The sequence below is a fragment of the Magnolia sinica genome, chromosome 12 (assembly GCF_029962835.1).
Source record: "Magnolia sinica isolate HGM2019 chromosome 12, MsV1, whole genome shotgun sequence".
NCBI lineage: Eukaryota > Viridiplantae > Streptophyta > Magnoliopsida > Magnoliales > Magnoliaceae > Magnolia > Magnolia sinica.
In genome coordinates, this window is record NC_080584.1 from 19,989,586 (window position 1) to 20,002,417 (window position 12,832).

A 12,832-nucleotide genomic window follows, 5' to 3' on the forward strand; every position below is an offset into this window, starting at 1 on the left:
GCTAGATTTCTTTGAATTCATGTAGCAGGGGCCTTAGTCTTTTAGGGATGTTGGTAGGCTCGAGTTCTTGCCCTTTTACAATTAATGCATAAGTCTGTCCTATTTCCTTGGATTCTTCCACGAAGTCTCATATGGTTAAGAGAAAATGGCCCTCCACTTTAGAGGTTCAGGTGGTCTCTCTGGATCCATAGGGGCCAATATGGTCTTCCGGCTATCCTTGACGAAGATATATATTATCTCGCCCTTTATGAGTGGCGTCACGGTTAGATTGCCAGGGCTGACCGAGTAGTATGTGACATGCTTCCATGTCAACTACATCGCATATTACTTCATCCTTATAATATTTGCCAATTGAAAAGGATATGGTGCATCGTTCAGTTACCTTGGTTTCACTGACTTTCTTGATCCAACCGATTGTATATGGAGAGGGATGATGCTCTGTTTTCAATTGCAATTTTTCCACCATGACCTTGGAGACGATGTTCTCGCTGCTTCCACTGTCAATGATCATGTCACAAACCTTTCGATTCATCGTCCACCTAGTGTGGAAGATGTTATGTCGCTGTGGATACACTTCTTTTCTTGGCGCATATAATAGTCGCCTCATGACGAGCGACTCGCCGTGATCTTGCTGAATCCAACCTGAAGCATCTTCCTCGTCCTCGGTAGTATGCTCCTGTTCTTTAATATCTGGATCTTCATAAGTGTTATTAGCGCTACCATCACTGATGGCGAGATTTGCCACTTTTCGCTGGGGACAAGTATTTGATAGGTGGCTCGGTTGGCCACAAAGATAGCAGTTATCGGGCCTTGGCAGAGCATAGGGGTTCGAAATTCTACTTGGAGCAGTAGCAGTCGATACGCCCCTTTGGGGTCTAGCTTGCCCGCTTCCCTAATCTCGGTTCTCAAATGTATGGGGTTGAGTGCGTGCTCCTATGGGCTCCTTCCCCTTAGGCTGTGCAGTTCCCTAGGGCAGACCTGCCATAGGTATCCTTGCAGTAGGATAGGTCCGTGTGTTAGGACGTTCAAGTTGCGCTTCTGCCTGAGTAGCCAACTTGATCGCATCATTCATCATCTAGACGGACTGCATCTGGACCCGATTCTGGATAGTCATGCGCAATTCACCGTTAAATTAGGCGACATACTGCGATTCAGTCTCGACCAAATCGTTACGCGCCGCCAGGCGGTAAAATTCTTCTGTGTATTCTCTCACCGACTAACTACCCTGTCGACAATTCTTCTGCTTCATCCGTTGCCAGGTGCAGATTGGTACTTTCGTCTGCCTGGTTCGCACGAGTTGTAGTTGTTCCCACCAAGCTGAAGCTCCTCCTTTTAACTTGTAGGCCACAAGCTTAACCTTCTTTATTTCAGGGATGTCCATATAGTCGAAAAATCGCTCAACTTTAGAAAGCCAATCGAGGAAATCCTTAATGTGTAGTTGGCCATTGAAGATAGGAATATCAACCCTCATCTTGAATTCTCGATCTGTTCGATCTATTCGATTGCCGCCATGTTTGGGGTGTTGGAAGATTATGTCGTCGATTTCCTCCTCACTGAAGCCCCTTTCCTCAGGAATGACCCTTGGATGTACTGCCGGTACGGTCCTACGATCAAGGCGATTAATTGGGGGTGGAGGATTGCCACCAAGAACACGGAGTTGCCTTAGATTTTCTGCCAAGAGATCCGCTATACGGTCAATGGAAGCCTGCAGCCCTTGCATGACTTGCTGATTCTCTCGTTGCGCTACTTCAAAAGCTGTTGCCATTAAAGGTAAATTCCTTGGAGCACCGCCCATGAGATTGTTGCCCGACTCGTCGTTAGAACCCATCAATCCGAGGAGAAACCTCGCTTTGATACCAAACTGACGCAGAGGAGGACGTGAGGTCGAGCACCGTCTTCCTTAAGAGGATAACTATTCCGAATCCACAGAACTTCTCCGGACTCCTCACAGAGACTTCTCAAATCCACGAGGAAAGAAAGAAGGAAATATAAATAAATTATACTAAATTCGAAATTGATTAATGAATGAGTAAAAACGAGTTCACAACCCTCTAAATAGGGGTACCAAGCAATGGGAAAGAAATTAGAATCATACTACAACTCAAACTCCTAGAATCCGTGACTTACTATAAATAGTAAACTTACTATTTATAGACGGTTGTGATGTCTACTAGTGTGCATGGTTTTCGGCCAAAAATAGTAAGTTTCCTATTTGGCTTCACCAAACCGTTCTCCTAATTATTCTAAGCTCTTTTCACGTTGGGCGCAACTCTTAAAGCCCAACAGATGAAGAGTTATAATCAAACTAAAACTTACTATTTATAGTAAAAACAAAATTAAAACAGGGAAACGACCGTTGATCAAGGGGTTTTTCGCAATTCCGGGCTGCGCAACCCTGCATAGCAGGGTTGGTTGGCTAAAGTAGCTCGTTGTACCCCAAAATCATATATTTTATGTCAGATAACTCATTCCGGATTGCGAGATACACCCGATCTAAGGTCCGATGGTCCGGATCACTTCTGTTGTCGACCGGGCCTTTTCTGATCCATCTTGGCCATAAAACTGTCCGTGACCCGCTCTACATCACTTTACCAACTTTCCTAAACCCTGGCCTTCTCCCACATCTTGGTTTGGCATAGTGAAGGCAGAAAAATTGGATCCTACATTATTCACTTCATGAAATCCAAGCCGCCCCAAACACAATCCAAACAGTAAGCATCCTTTATACTGAAAAATCCTATCAGTTTTGCATTTGGATCATTGAGGATGATGGAATTTCCTCGTTGAATTTTGAAAAGTTACCAGTGTATTAGGTTTAGAGGAACAAAAGAAGATTGACTTATTGCCAATTTAAGATTCTAAAGATCATAGAGGACTTGGAAGTCTCTCTAAGTGAAAATGGCTTCTTTAGGTTTAAATAAACCTAATTTTAGACAAAAATTGACTTAGGCCTGTTTGGACGGGCTGAGCTGATCTGATCGGACAGGATAGTCCTTATCCATTTCATTTTTTTATTTTTTTGGGATAGAAATCCAAACAATTGCCCTTTTAATGCCTTCACGACTTCCGCCTGCAACATTTTGGGGTGAATGCCAAAAAATTCATATTAAAATCCATTTGTATGGAACATATCAAGATTCACCTCCGTCCAAACAGGCCTGTAATTTGTTTCACGTGGCATGGTGTGGGGTAAACATACTAGAAAATATTCATCATTTGATGGATTCAACTCTATTCACATCAAATTCTTCCTCCAAGCATTATCGGTACAATGATCGACGGTGTCATCATGCAGCACCGATGTTTAGAGTAAATTTATTTTTATTTTTATTTTTTCAAATTTTTTCTTTTAACACAATATTATTCTGACCATATTCAAAAATCTGGACTCAGGTCAGAAAACTCAGCCTGAATCATGAATTGACCCACTAAGCGACACCAAGTCATGCTTAAACCAAGGAAACTAGCCTAAGTCATACTTGCTGTCTAAATGTCTTCAATCTGTGCAAAAACATGGGAGTTCGTTTGATTGAACAAACTGCTCGATTAATCGAGTGAACTCCGGATTAAATAAATAAATCTCTGGACAATTTTGGACAAGTTCAATTGATTGAACTTGGAGGGTCAATTGATCAACATAATTCAAAAAATTCTTGTTAATTCTTTGTACACTTTTGAGCATGTTCGATTGATTGAACACGAGGGTTCGATCAAATTGATCGAAGGTTGCTTAATTAATTGATGTCGATCTATCAGAGCTTAAATCGACGACGCATGCAGTTTTACGTAATTACATGATTTGTTTCATTTTCTGGGTATAACACTATATATATTGGTGTAATATGGGATTAGGGTAGAGAACAACGAGAGCTAAATCATTTTTAGAGTTTGGAAGGGAGGAAACTTGAGTTTTCATATTTGTAAGTTTATCTCTCTTGTACTTTCGTTTTCATAGTAGATTGTTCGTTGGTTTATGCTGTGGTTTTTTCGGTAAGAGTTTTTCCTTATAAAATCATGTGTTCTTTGTGTTGTTTTGTTTGCATTTGTCTCTCACTTGTTTGATTCTACTTGGAGTTTGCTTCTGCAGCTCCCGACAATACCGAAACAAAACTTATATGTTTTTCCACAACCGACAGTGAATGACTTAGCCTAGTCGACTCTGGGAGTCCCTGATTAACTAGCTCAAATTTCAAACTATAATTCTAATTAGGTATCGTTGTGAAAGCTCCCAAACCACCCTTTTCCATGTAATTTCATTTCAACTGGTACATACATGGTAAGAGAAAAGAAATTTCGGTTCAAGATTTTCCCAGATAGGGTTCTTGAAAGGAAACACAATCATGATTTGTTTTGCAAGTTCTCAAAGTTTCGATGGGGAGAGCCCACGCGTCCATGGCCTGGTTAGCGAGTGGAGGATATCATATGGCCAACGTGTGTTGAGTTTTGAAATTCCAAGGTATTTTCTTGTGTGAGGTTAGTAGGTGATTAGGTGTCTGTGGTTAGTTGGAACATTTGGCAATAGTTAGGGTTTAATCAAGATTAGTTGGATATTTGCAGCAATTGGTATAAATTCTTTGTTTTGAGGCTTTCTAAGGAATTTTTACTGGAAATTAACTGAAAGTGCATTTCTTGGAGTTCGAAGCTCGAGAGCCCTTATTCTTGAATGTTTGGACGGGTGTTTGGATTGTAAGCTGCAATTTAAATAACTCAGATTTTTCCTAAAATTTCCATCTCTTTTCTTTCCCTATTTCTTGTGTGATTGCATTTTGCGTTCGTTGATCTGGGTATGCCATTAAGTTTGAATGTTAATTATTACGATTTGGACCCATTATTTCTACCATTTCGTAAACTTGATAAGATTGGCAAATGTATACGTTGTTTAATATAAACCCGTCGATTAATAGGCCGCTGGAAGCTGTGGCGATATTGGTTGTTTTTAACCATTCATTTGTTGAAAATTTTCTTGATTGTCAGTCTAATTTGGATTGGAATGACCATCGATTGGGCCTAAATGACTACTGTCGCGAGCTGGACAAGGATCAAACTATACTTTAGCACAAGGTCCACAGATATCCACCTTATGCATGAATCACTTATATGCACAGGTTTGTGTAAAATCATTGGGGAAAAACGGACACCGGAGCGAAAAGTTACATCCTTAATGGTATGAAATATCATCAATCTCAGCTATTACGGATACGGAGTGGACACAAAAATCTTCTCACGCTAATCTCACCACGCATGTAACAACACTTTGATTGATTCAGATAGGTGGTGGGATCGGCACGTCTGAGTGCGCGTCACCCTTTTTCTACAAAGGTTAACTGCCAATTCGATCAGTGAAAGTATGCCGGGGGCGCCTTTTTCTCCCATGGCCAGAAGTGAGGCCCTGGCAGGCCCCACAGAAACCACAGGCTCTCTCTTTTATGGAGAAATATCATGTCTCTCTTTTTTCCTGAATTTCAACAATGCTATGAAAAGAGATAATGAGAGAGTTCATGTTCGTTGTCTACCCCACATCTCTACATAGTACATGACTCAAGAGGACTTCACTACCTCCACATATTATTGAACTCTTTCTCTGTGGCTCCACCAAAGAGTAGCTACTTTCAAATGCATTGAGTGCTCTATACAAACCCAATAGGAAAAAGCTCTCATACTAAATATGGCCCATCTAAGTGTCCTACAACCACATTGTTGTCTTGATTGAGAATGTCTAGTGACAACCCAAGTGGCCCATCTCCTTTCTATCAATCTTATTGCTAGCTTTTTATTGGGTATGTCTTGCAACTTGCAACCACTAGCACAAATGCACAATCAACCAGCATAAGATCCAACGGTCGAGATCTCTCTTGTTTGCAAAGCCTAAGCGGATAGATGCTCGAAAGAAAAGAGGTTGCATTGAATCATGGACCACATGATGGATAGTGACACATAACAGAAAATGAAACTGATGGTTTTGGAGTGTAATATCTAAGGGTGCGTTTGGTTGCACCAAATATCATGAAATATCATGAACTTTCATGATATTTGGTGCAACCAAACGCACCCTAAACAAATAAAGCATAATATAACAATTATTAGAGAACGTTATAGCCTTTGAGAAGGCTCAAAGCTGATCATCACATACACTATAAGTTCAAACGGATGTGACAATCTCTAGAGAGGCTGTGGAATGGTGTGCTGAGAGCCGTTGTCGGCAGGTGGGGCATGATGAGTGGGACATGAGCCATGTGTCGATGCACGCAACATGGAATCGATGGTTACACTTGGGGATGAGCCGGATCTTGTCACCATCAGAGAAGTCTGCTAAGCAGATGGCACACCTGGAGGTAGACCCCGGCGAGCCAGACGTCGCATAGGTGGAAGTGGGGAGCGCGATCACGTCTTCCTTCTTAAGGCCGGCGTTGAGCCGGCGGGCCGCAACCCACTCGACGGGCTCTGTGACTACACGTTGGGTGCACCTGACCACACACTGGAGCATGGAGTGGAGCCCAAGTGCACAAACTAGCGCGCACAGCATCGCGGCGAGGATGACGACGACATTGAAGTCGAGCGGTGTGTCTTCAGGATCAATGGCTGAGATGATGCTAGAAGTGGGGCTTTGGGTGGGAGCTAGTGTGGACACTAGAAGCTTATGGTTATGTGGGAGGGAGGGTTGTTCCATGGAGAGATGGGGGAGAGAAGGAAAGGGAGGAGGGGAGATGAGTGGGAGGATTGAGATGAAAAGGACCACATGGTACCTAAGGGGAGCAATGAGGGAGGAGAGTGTGTGGCCCACCTCAATGGAGGGTGGTGATACAATGACATGGTGAAATGGTGGCATGGGATATGCTTACGTGACAAACCACTGCCTTCTTTTATGCGCTTAAAAGGTATGGCATCTTAAGGGTTTGGTCTTTGGATTTGTTATCTTGAGGAATTATATGATCCTCCCCACTAGGCTGTGATGCTATTGATACTCGGGTTTTGGTTTCTACAAGTGGTGCCAATGAATCAGAAATCCAGACCGTTGTTATTTTGTGCCTCACTGTGGATGGATCACAGGCCAAAATTTTTGGACTACAGTACATTTTAACCTTTCAATCAGTAACATGCAGATAGAGGGTTAAGAAGAGAAATAACACAATGGGAAAAACGACCAAGATGGGTGGTTAGGATTTTATCTTTTGGGGATTTGTTCATCCATGGTGGGCCCAACAGATGGATGATCTGGATCAATGAAGTATGGGCCCCACTTGTAACAGCTGAAAACTGTACATCTTCTCCTTTCGAAAGCGGATTGCGTCCTGGAACTGCCTGGATGGCATCGGTACAGGCAGGGGCTCTGTGGGGCTCAAATTAATGTGTGAGTTCGATCCACTCCGTCCATCTGTTTTTTCAGATCATTTTATGTTATGATTAAAAAAAAACGAGTAAGATCCAAGGTTCAAGTGAGCCATGCAGTTGGAATAGAGCGCTCACCATTAGAAACTTCTTGGGAGAGGTAGAAGTTTTGATCAAGCTTATATTTGTATTTGTTGGATGGAAAATAAATATCATGATGGGCCTTTAGATGGTTTCAACGGTGGGAATCATTATGACCGCTGCTTCCAGTGATGTGGCCCACTTGAGCATTGGATCTACCTCATTTCTAGTCCCTTAACTAAAATTATCTGGAAAAATGGATGGACGGCGTGGGTTAAACCCATACATAACGGTGGGCCCCACAGAACCCCTGCCTGTATCGAGTCCGTCCAGGCTGGGGCAGGACCCAATCCGCTTCCTTTCTCCTGGTATTCTTTCCTTCCATTGGAAGCAGCGGTTGGGGATGCACGGTTGTACGATTTGTTTGATCTACAATCATTTTTCAATGATCCAAACCGTTGAACTGATAGAATACACTCCTGATGGGGCTTAGTAGTAAATTTTCAGATGTGAATATCCTGAAATTTCTCAAAAACTAACATCTAAGTGGACGGTCCATTTTGAAAGAGAAAAGAGTTAAGTGAAAAAAGTATTGAGAATTTACAATCTCATAATAATTTTTTTGGCATCCACCTTAGACTGTAAGGACCATCGCATAAATGGTTTGGATCACTGAAACATGACCAAAGATCATCCAAAGGCTACGGTCACCATATATGATACACCAATGCATCGGAGGGTTTGATACTTTATTTTGTTCTTCGTATGTTGGTTATCCGACCATTCAATTTTCAGGACGCGGATTCCTTTCGCAGGAAGTTCCTGCGCAAGGATGCTGGGTGGGACCCACCGAGATGTTTGTGTAAAATCCACCCCGTCCATACGTTTTGAGAGCTCATTTTAGGACGTGAGACCAAACAATAGGTGTATAACACTCATGTGGGCCACACGAGAGGAAACATTGGGTATTCAGTGAGAACCGTTGAATCATTCTTTTGGCCATAAAAGTTCTATATCAAGCTATATTTTTGATGTTTTCACTTCATCCCATTCGGAATGACATTATAAGCGGTTTGGATAGAGTATAAACATTAAGATGGAGTCCAGGAAGGATTCAACGGTGGGAATTTCTTTCCCCAATTTTCCCTATGGTGTGACCCACTTGAGTTTTGTATCCACCTAATTTAAAATGAGCCATCAAAAACCGATGGACGGAATGAATTTCTATCATGCATTGCAATGGGTCCCACCCAGCATACTTGCGCAGGAACTTCCTGCGAAAGGCGTTCGCAGGAAATCCGCGTCCCAATTTTCACTACCTTCTAAATGGTAGTGACTCATCAGCCGTACACTTGGCAGCCATTGGTGTCAACTCAGATCATGTCAGCTGTAGGGCCCACTGCAAGTGGAACATTGAACATGAATCTCATATATCGGACGATCTTAAGCATCTGGCACGGCCATATTAACTTTGGAGTCATTATCATTTCCTTGTAAGTGTGCATTTGAGGGTCCCCAGTTGGATGATTAGGATCGTTGGGTGGGTCAGATTTCTATGGCAAATCCACATTGGTTCTACCAATTGGACGGTATGGATTGATGAACATGATAACAAGATAAACACGGACAATTTTTCAGATGATTTTCTGTATAATTTCTTTAGTTCAATTGTGATTTATATATGGATGTATAATGTGTATAGAAGGAAGGTTAGTAATGAAAGTCATCTGACATATGAAAAGGAAATGAACCAAAATGATATCTATGGAGGGATATATGTGGAAGGAAAGTCAATAAAATCTCTATCACTACCTTTAAACTGATCTAAACCGATGTAGGTAATCAATTAGTAGCAGTTTGCCAACGAGAAAAGGATATCTGGTAATCGTTAAAATCTTTGTAAGAATGTTCGCAATATGATTTTCAAATGTGATGTGAAGGAGAAATAATTCTCAATTAAAAATTTTCACTAATGAAATAACAATCAATCTTAATGTACTTTATCTGTCCATGATAAAATAAGATTACGTGCTATTTATATAGTGCTGGTGTTATCAATATGAACTGAAATCGGAGCCGTAATATGAATTCTAAAATCTAAAAGTAGCTATCGTAACCAAATGATCTCACTATAGGCACAAGTCATAGCTCTATATTCAGTCTCTTTACTGGACTTAGAGATTGTTGTTTGCTTATTTCGTTTCCAAAAGATAAGAGAAGTGCAAAAAAACATGTAATATCCCTTAATAAGTGTTGGGAGCGTTGCACAAAAACCTTAGGATCTCGCTTTCCAAATACACTAGAATTATGGATATAATAAAGCAATGAAATAAATCAAAGCACAAACCACACGATACAAGGGATTTTACCTGGAAAACCCTCAAAGAGGTAAAAACTATGGGACTTCATCTAGAGTAACAATTCACTATGAAGTAGAACGTTACAACCGATCACAAGCACACATTGCTTGGATCAAACCTTCTTCACTCACGTAAGAGTGAATGAACAATAAGAGAATAATGAAAAACGGAGAGATCTCGCCAATCACGAGGACGTAGAAGCGCTGAGACGTCGACTCACTACGCCAAAACTGCGAAAAAAAGACGGTCTAAAACCATCTCAAATGACCAAAAAGGACGGTCATGGACCGTCGCAAGGGTCGTCAAATTTTGACGTGTCGTATTACTTAAAGGGCGGTCGAAAACCGTCATTTTTATTGACGAAAAAAGGACGGTCATGGACCGTCCTAAAAAAGGATAGTCGTGAACCGTCCTTAAAAAGGACGGTCTTGGACCGTCTCTTATGAATCTATCCAGGTGGTCTACACGTGATTGAATACATCAAGGACGCATCATCTATATGGAAGTTGGTGTTCACTCCCCAAGTATAGGGTTGTGATGTAGTAATAAACTCGGTAAGACCGAGGTCGAATCCACAGGGACTGAAACTTGTACGTTTCCTGAAACTAGGTAGAAATAGAACTAGACTAAGAAGTGATCTAAACCAAATATAGTTTAGGAAATAATTGTGGAATAATTATCTAAGACTTTAAGGAATTCAGAGAAAGGAAACTAGGGATTCAGAGGATCCACTTGTAGAGATCAGGGAGATCTTATGCCAGTATCACAAATTATGAAAATTTACTGAACTGCCATTGATATAGGTTTCAAGAGATGAAAGGTGTATGAATTAGAATGGATTCCATCACCAAACCATGCCCAGGAGGCAAAGCAAACAACAGAATTAATCTAATTACCAATCAATCAACATGCCATGAAGGTCAGGAAGGTACTGTCATCCTACCATGCCCATGGGACAATGATGAACAACAGGGCTTCCTGACTTCATAAATATAAAAAGAGGAAAGAAATATTTAAAGCCATTGCAAACCCATTGTAATTTCAGTCACAACAGACCATTAAAGACGAAAAAAAATATTCCTTATGATAATCATCAAAGAACAATTTCAGTTCATGCATTCACATTAAAAGCATAAAGTAGTCTCCCATCTCAATACAAGCTTCACCTCTTAGCCCTAGCTAAGAGGATTAGCTACACATGGATGGGCTGATTAACACAGCAAAAAATAAAACAGGAAAAGAAAAGAACAGAACAAGAAGGAAAGAGAGAAAGAAAAAAAAACCCGCTCCACGCTTCTTCCTCTCTTCCTTCAATGTTAAGAACGCTGCCAGCCCCTCGATCCAGCAGCAGACCTCTCTTTTTCCAACCGTGCACAGCAGCAAACCCAGCCGTGCACTCCAAAACAAGAGCTGATCTCCTCCCCGTTCAAGCCGAAGACCGAGCACTCCACGTACAGCAACCTCCCCCTTCCAAAAAAAATATCCCCTATGGCCGTCCTCCCTTCTCTCCTTTTATCCTTCTTCTCACCTCCCTACTGTGGAGTCCTGGCAGGACTCGGCTGCGGAAAGCTCTTAGAAACACGTCTTACGCAGCCAGCGATGCAGCAGCGTGCGCAGCAACGCAAACAGAGTTGCGTTTGGCCTCAGTTTGGGAGGCTTGCCATCCAATAACCTCAAGACCGTCTTCATGGCTAGGGTCATTCCTGGCTCGGTCATCATCTGGACGGTTTGGATCACCAATCCGATCACAAGCAGTGGCCCACAATCGGCCCGAAATTCTGGATTTTTCGGACGTGAAAACAGGGTGCGTAATACTTACGCTGTACTGATGGTGGGGCCCACTTCACTGTTGCGTTGGGCAATCCAAGGCGTTCATTATGTTCAGGACGAAAAACCGTTCGGGAGTGGTGAGATTAGATTGATTTCGGTGTGGCCCCTCACGATTTTCTATTCTGCCGTCGAACGTCCATTTGAGTCCTCATGTATATGCGATGATTTGATGGGGCCAAAATCCACCTAGGTGGGGCTTATACCCACCCTCTGGTCACGATTGACGGTTCTGATTTCGGATATCTGCGATGGATGGAGCCCACTAATGAAAAACGGACGGACATCGTCCGTCCGCTGTTGATGCGGAAGAAGGAGACGGGTCAGCCCGTCTTTGACTGGGCTGACCATCCGGTGCGGCGCGGGTAGCGGTGCACTATGTACACGCAATGTACATGCGGAGTCCACTGAGATGTTTGTGAGAAATCCGCTCCGTCCATCCATATTGTCAGCTCAGTTAACGCGTTGGGACCAATTTTCAAGTACATCTGGATAGCGGGCGGGCCCAAAATCAATGGTTTTATGGGCTGATATGTCTGTTGGGCCAGTTCCACAGAGATCCAATGGATGAAATTTTACGTGTACGGTTCATTTATGGTCTTCAAGCCACGTATGGAGTCTCGAACTGATTGGATGGTGGGAACCTTATGATCTTGCATTCTGGACACTTTTCAGGCCACTTGAGCTTCAATTCCTCGATTTTCTTGGATCCCTGGCGTGTAAATTCGATGATCTTGGTTCCCTGGGGTCCGTCCCTTGCCTTGGTGTCATCAGAGCGTTAAATCCCAGCTTTAAACACCCTTTCTTAGTCTCAGTTCGTAATTACACCTTGCATCACATACACAGTTAAACCAAGCCGTTAAACAGAGTCATGCTCATAAATCCAGGTAATAAATGGGGTCTGATATGCAATATTTGACCCTCAACACAACCCCCAACCAGCATTTTGCTAGTCCCGAGCAAAGTATGCGAAAAATAAGTTGAGAATTACAGAACAATTTATAAACTCGAGTGATTTTTGCAGAGTAATCTAGATATGAGAATTTTTTAGATTCATGAATGTTGGATATTGCTTTTTCTTAGACTCCAGCACACGGTAAACTTCATAATCAAGTTCAAAGTATTATTCCATTAGTTAGAAAAATTCTAACCATTGAGATCTAGGAATATATAGTCTGATCTCGACTTGTCAACATTAAGATTCACCTCGATATTTAAGGATATCATTGGTAACACTA

The 12,832-nt window shown here is 42.1% G+C and overlaps 1 protein-coding gene across 1 annotated transcript; it reads right to left on the reverse strand.

Annotated features, from left to right (window-relative positions):
• Positions 1–6,071: 6,071 nt before the first annotated feature.
• LOC131220396 (RING-H2 finger protein ATL74-like) lies at positions 6,072–6,969 on the reverse strand. Its single transcript, XM_058215326.1, has one exon. The coding sequence runs from the start codon at positions 6,824–6,826 to the stop codon at positions 6,140–6,142; it is 687 nt and encodes a 228-aa protein (XP_058071309.1). The 5' UTR covers positions 6,827–6,969; the 3' UTR covers positions 6,072–6,139.
• Between the last annotated feature and the right edge of the window lie 5,863 nt (positions 6,970–12,832).

Bases quoted from the DNA above. Each gene is read 5' to 3' on its own strand.
- LOC131220396 (XM_058215326.1), bottom strand. From the start codon at position 6,826: ATGCCACCATTTCACCATGTCATTGTATCACCACCCTCCATTGAGGTG.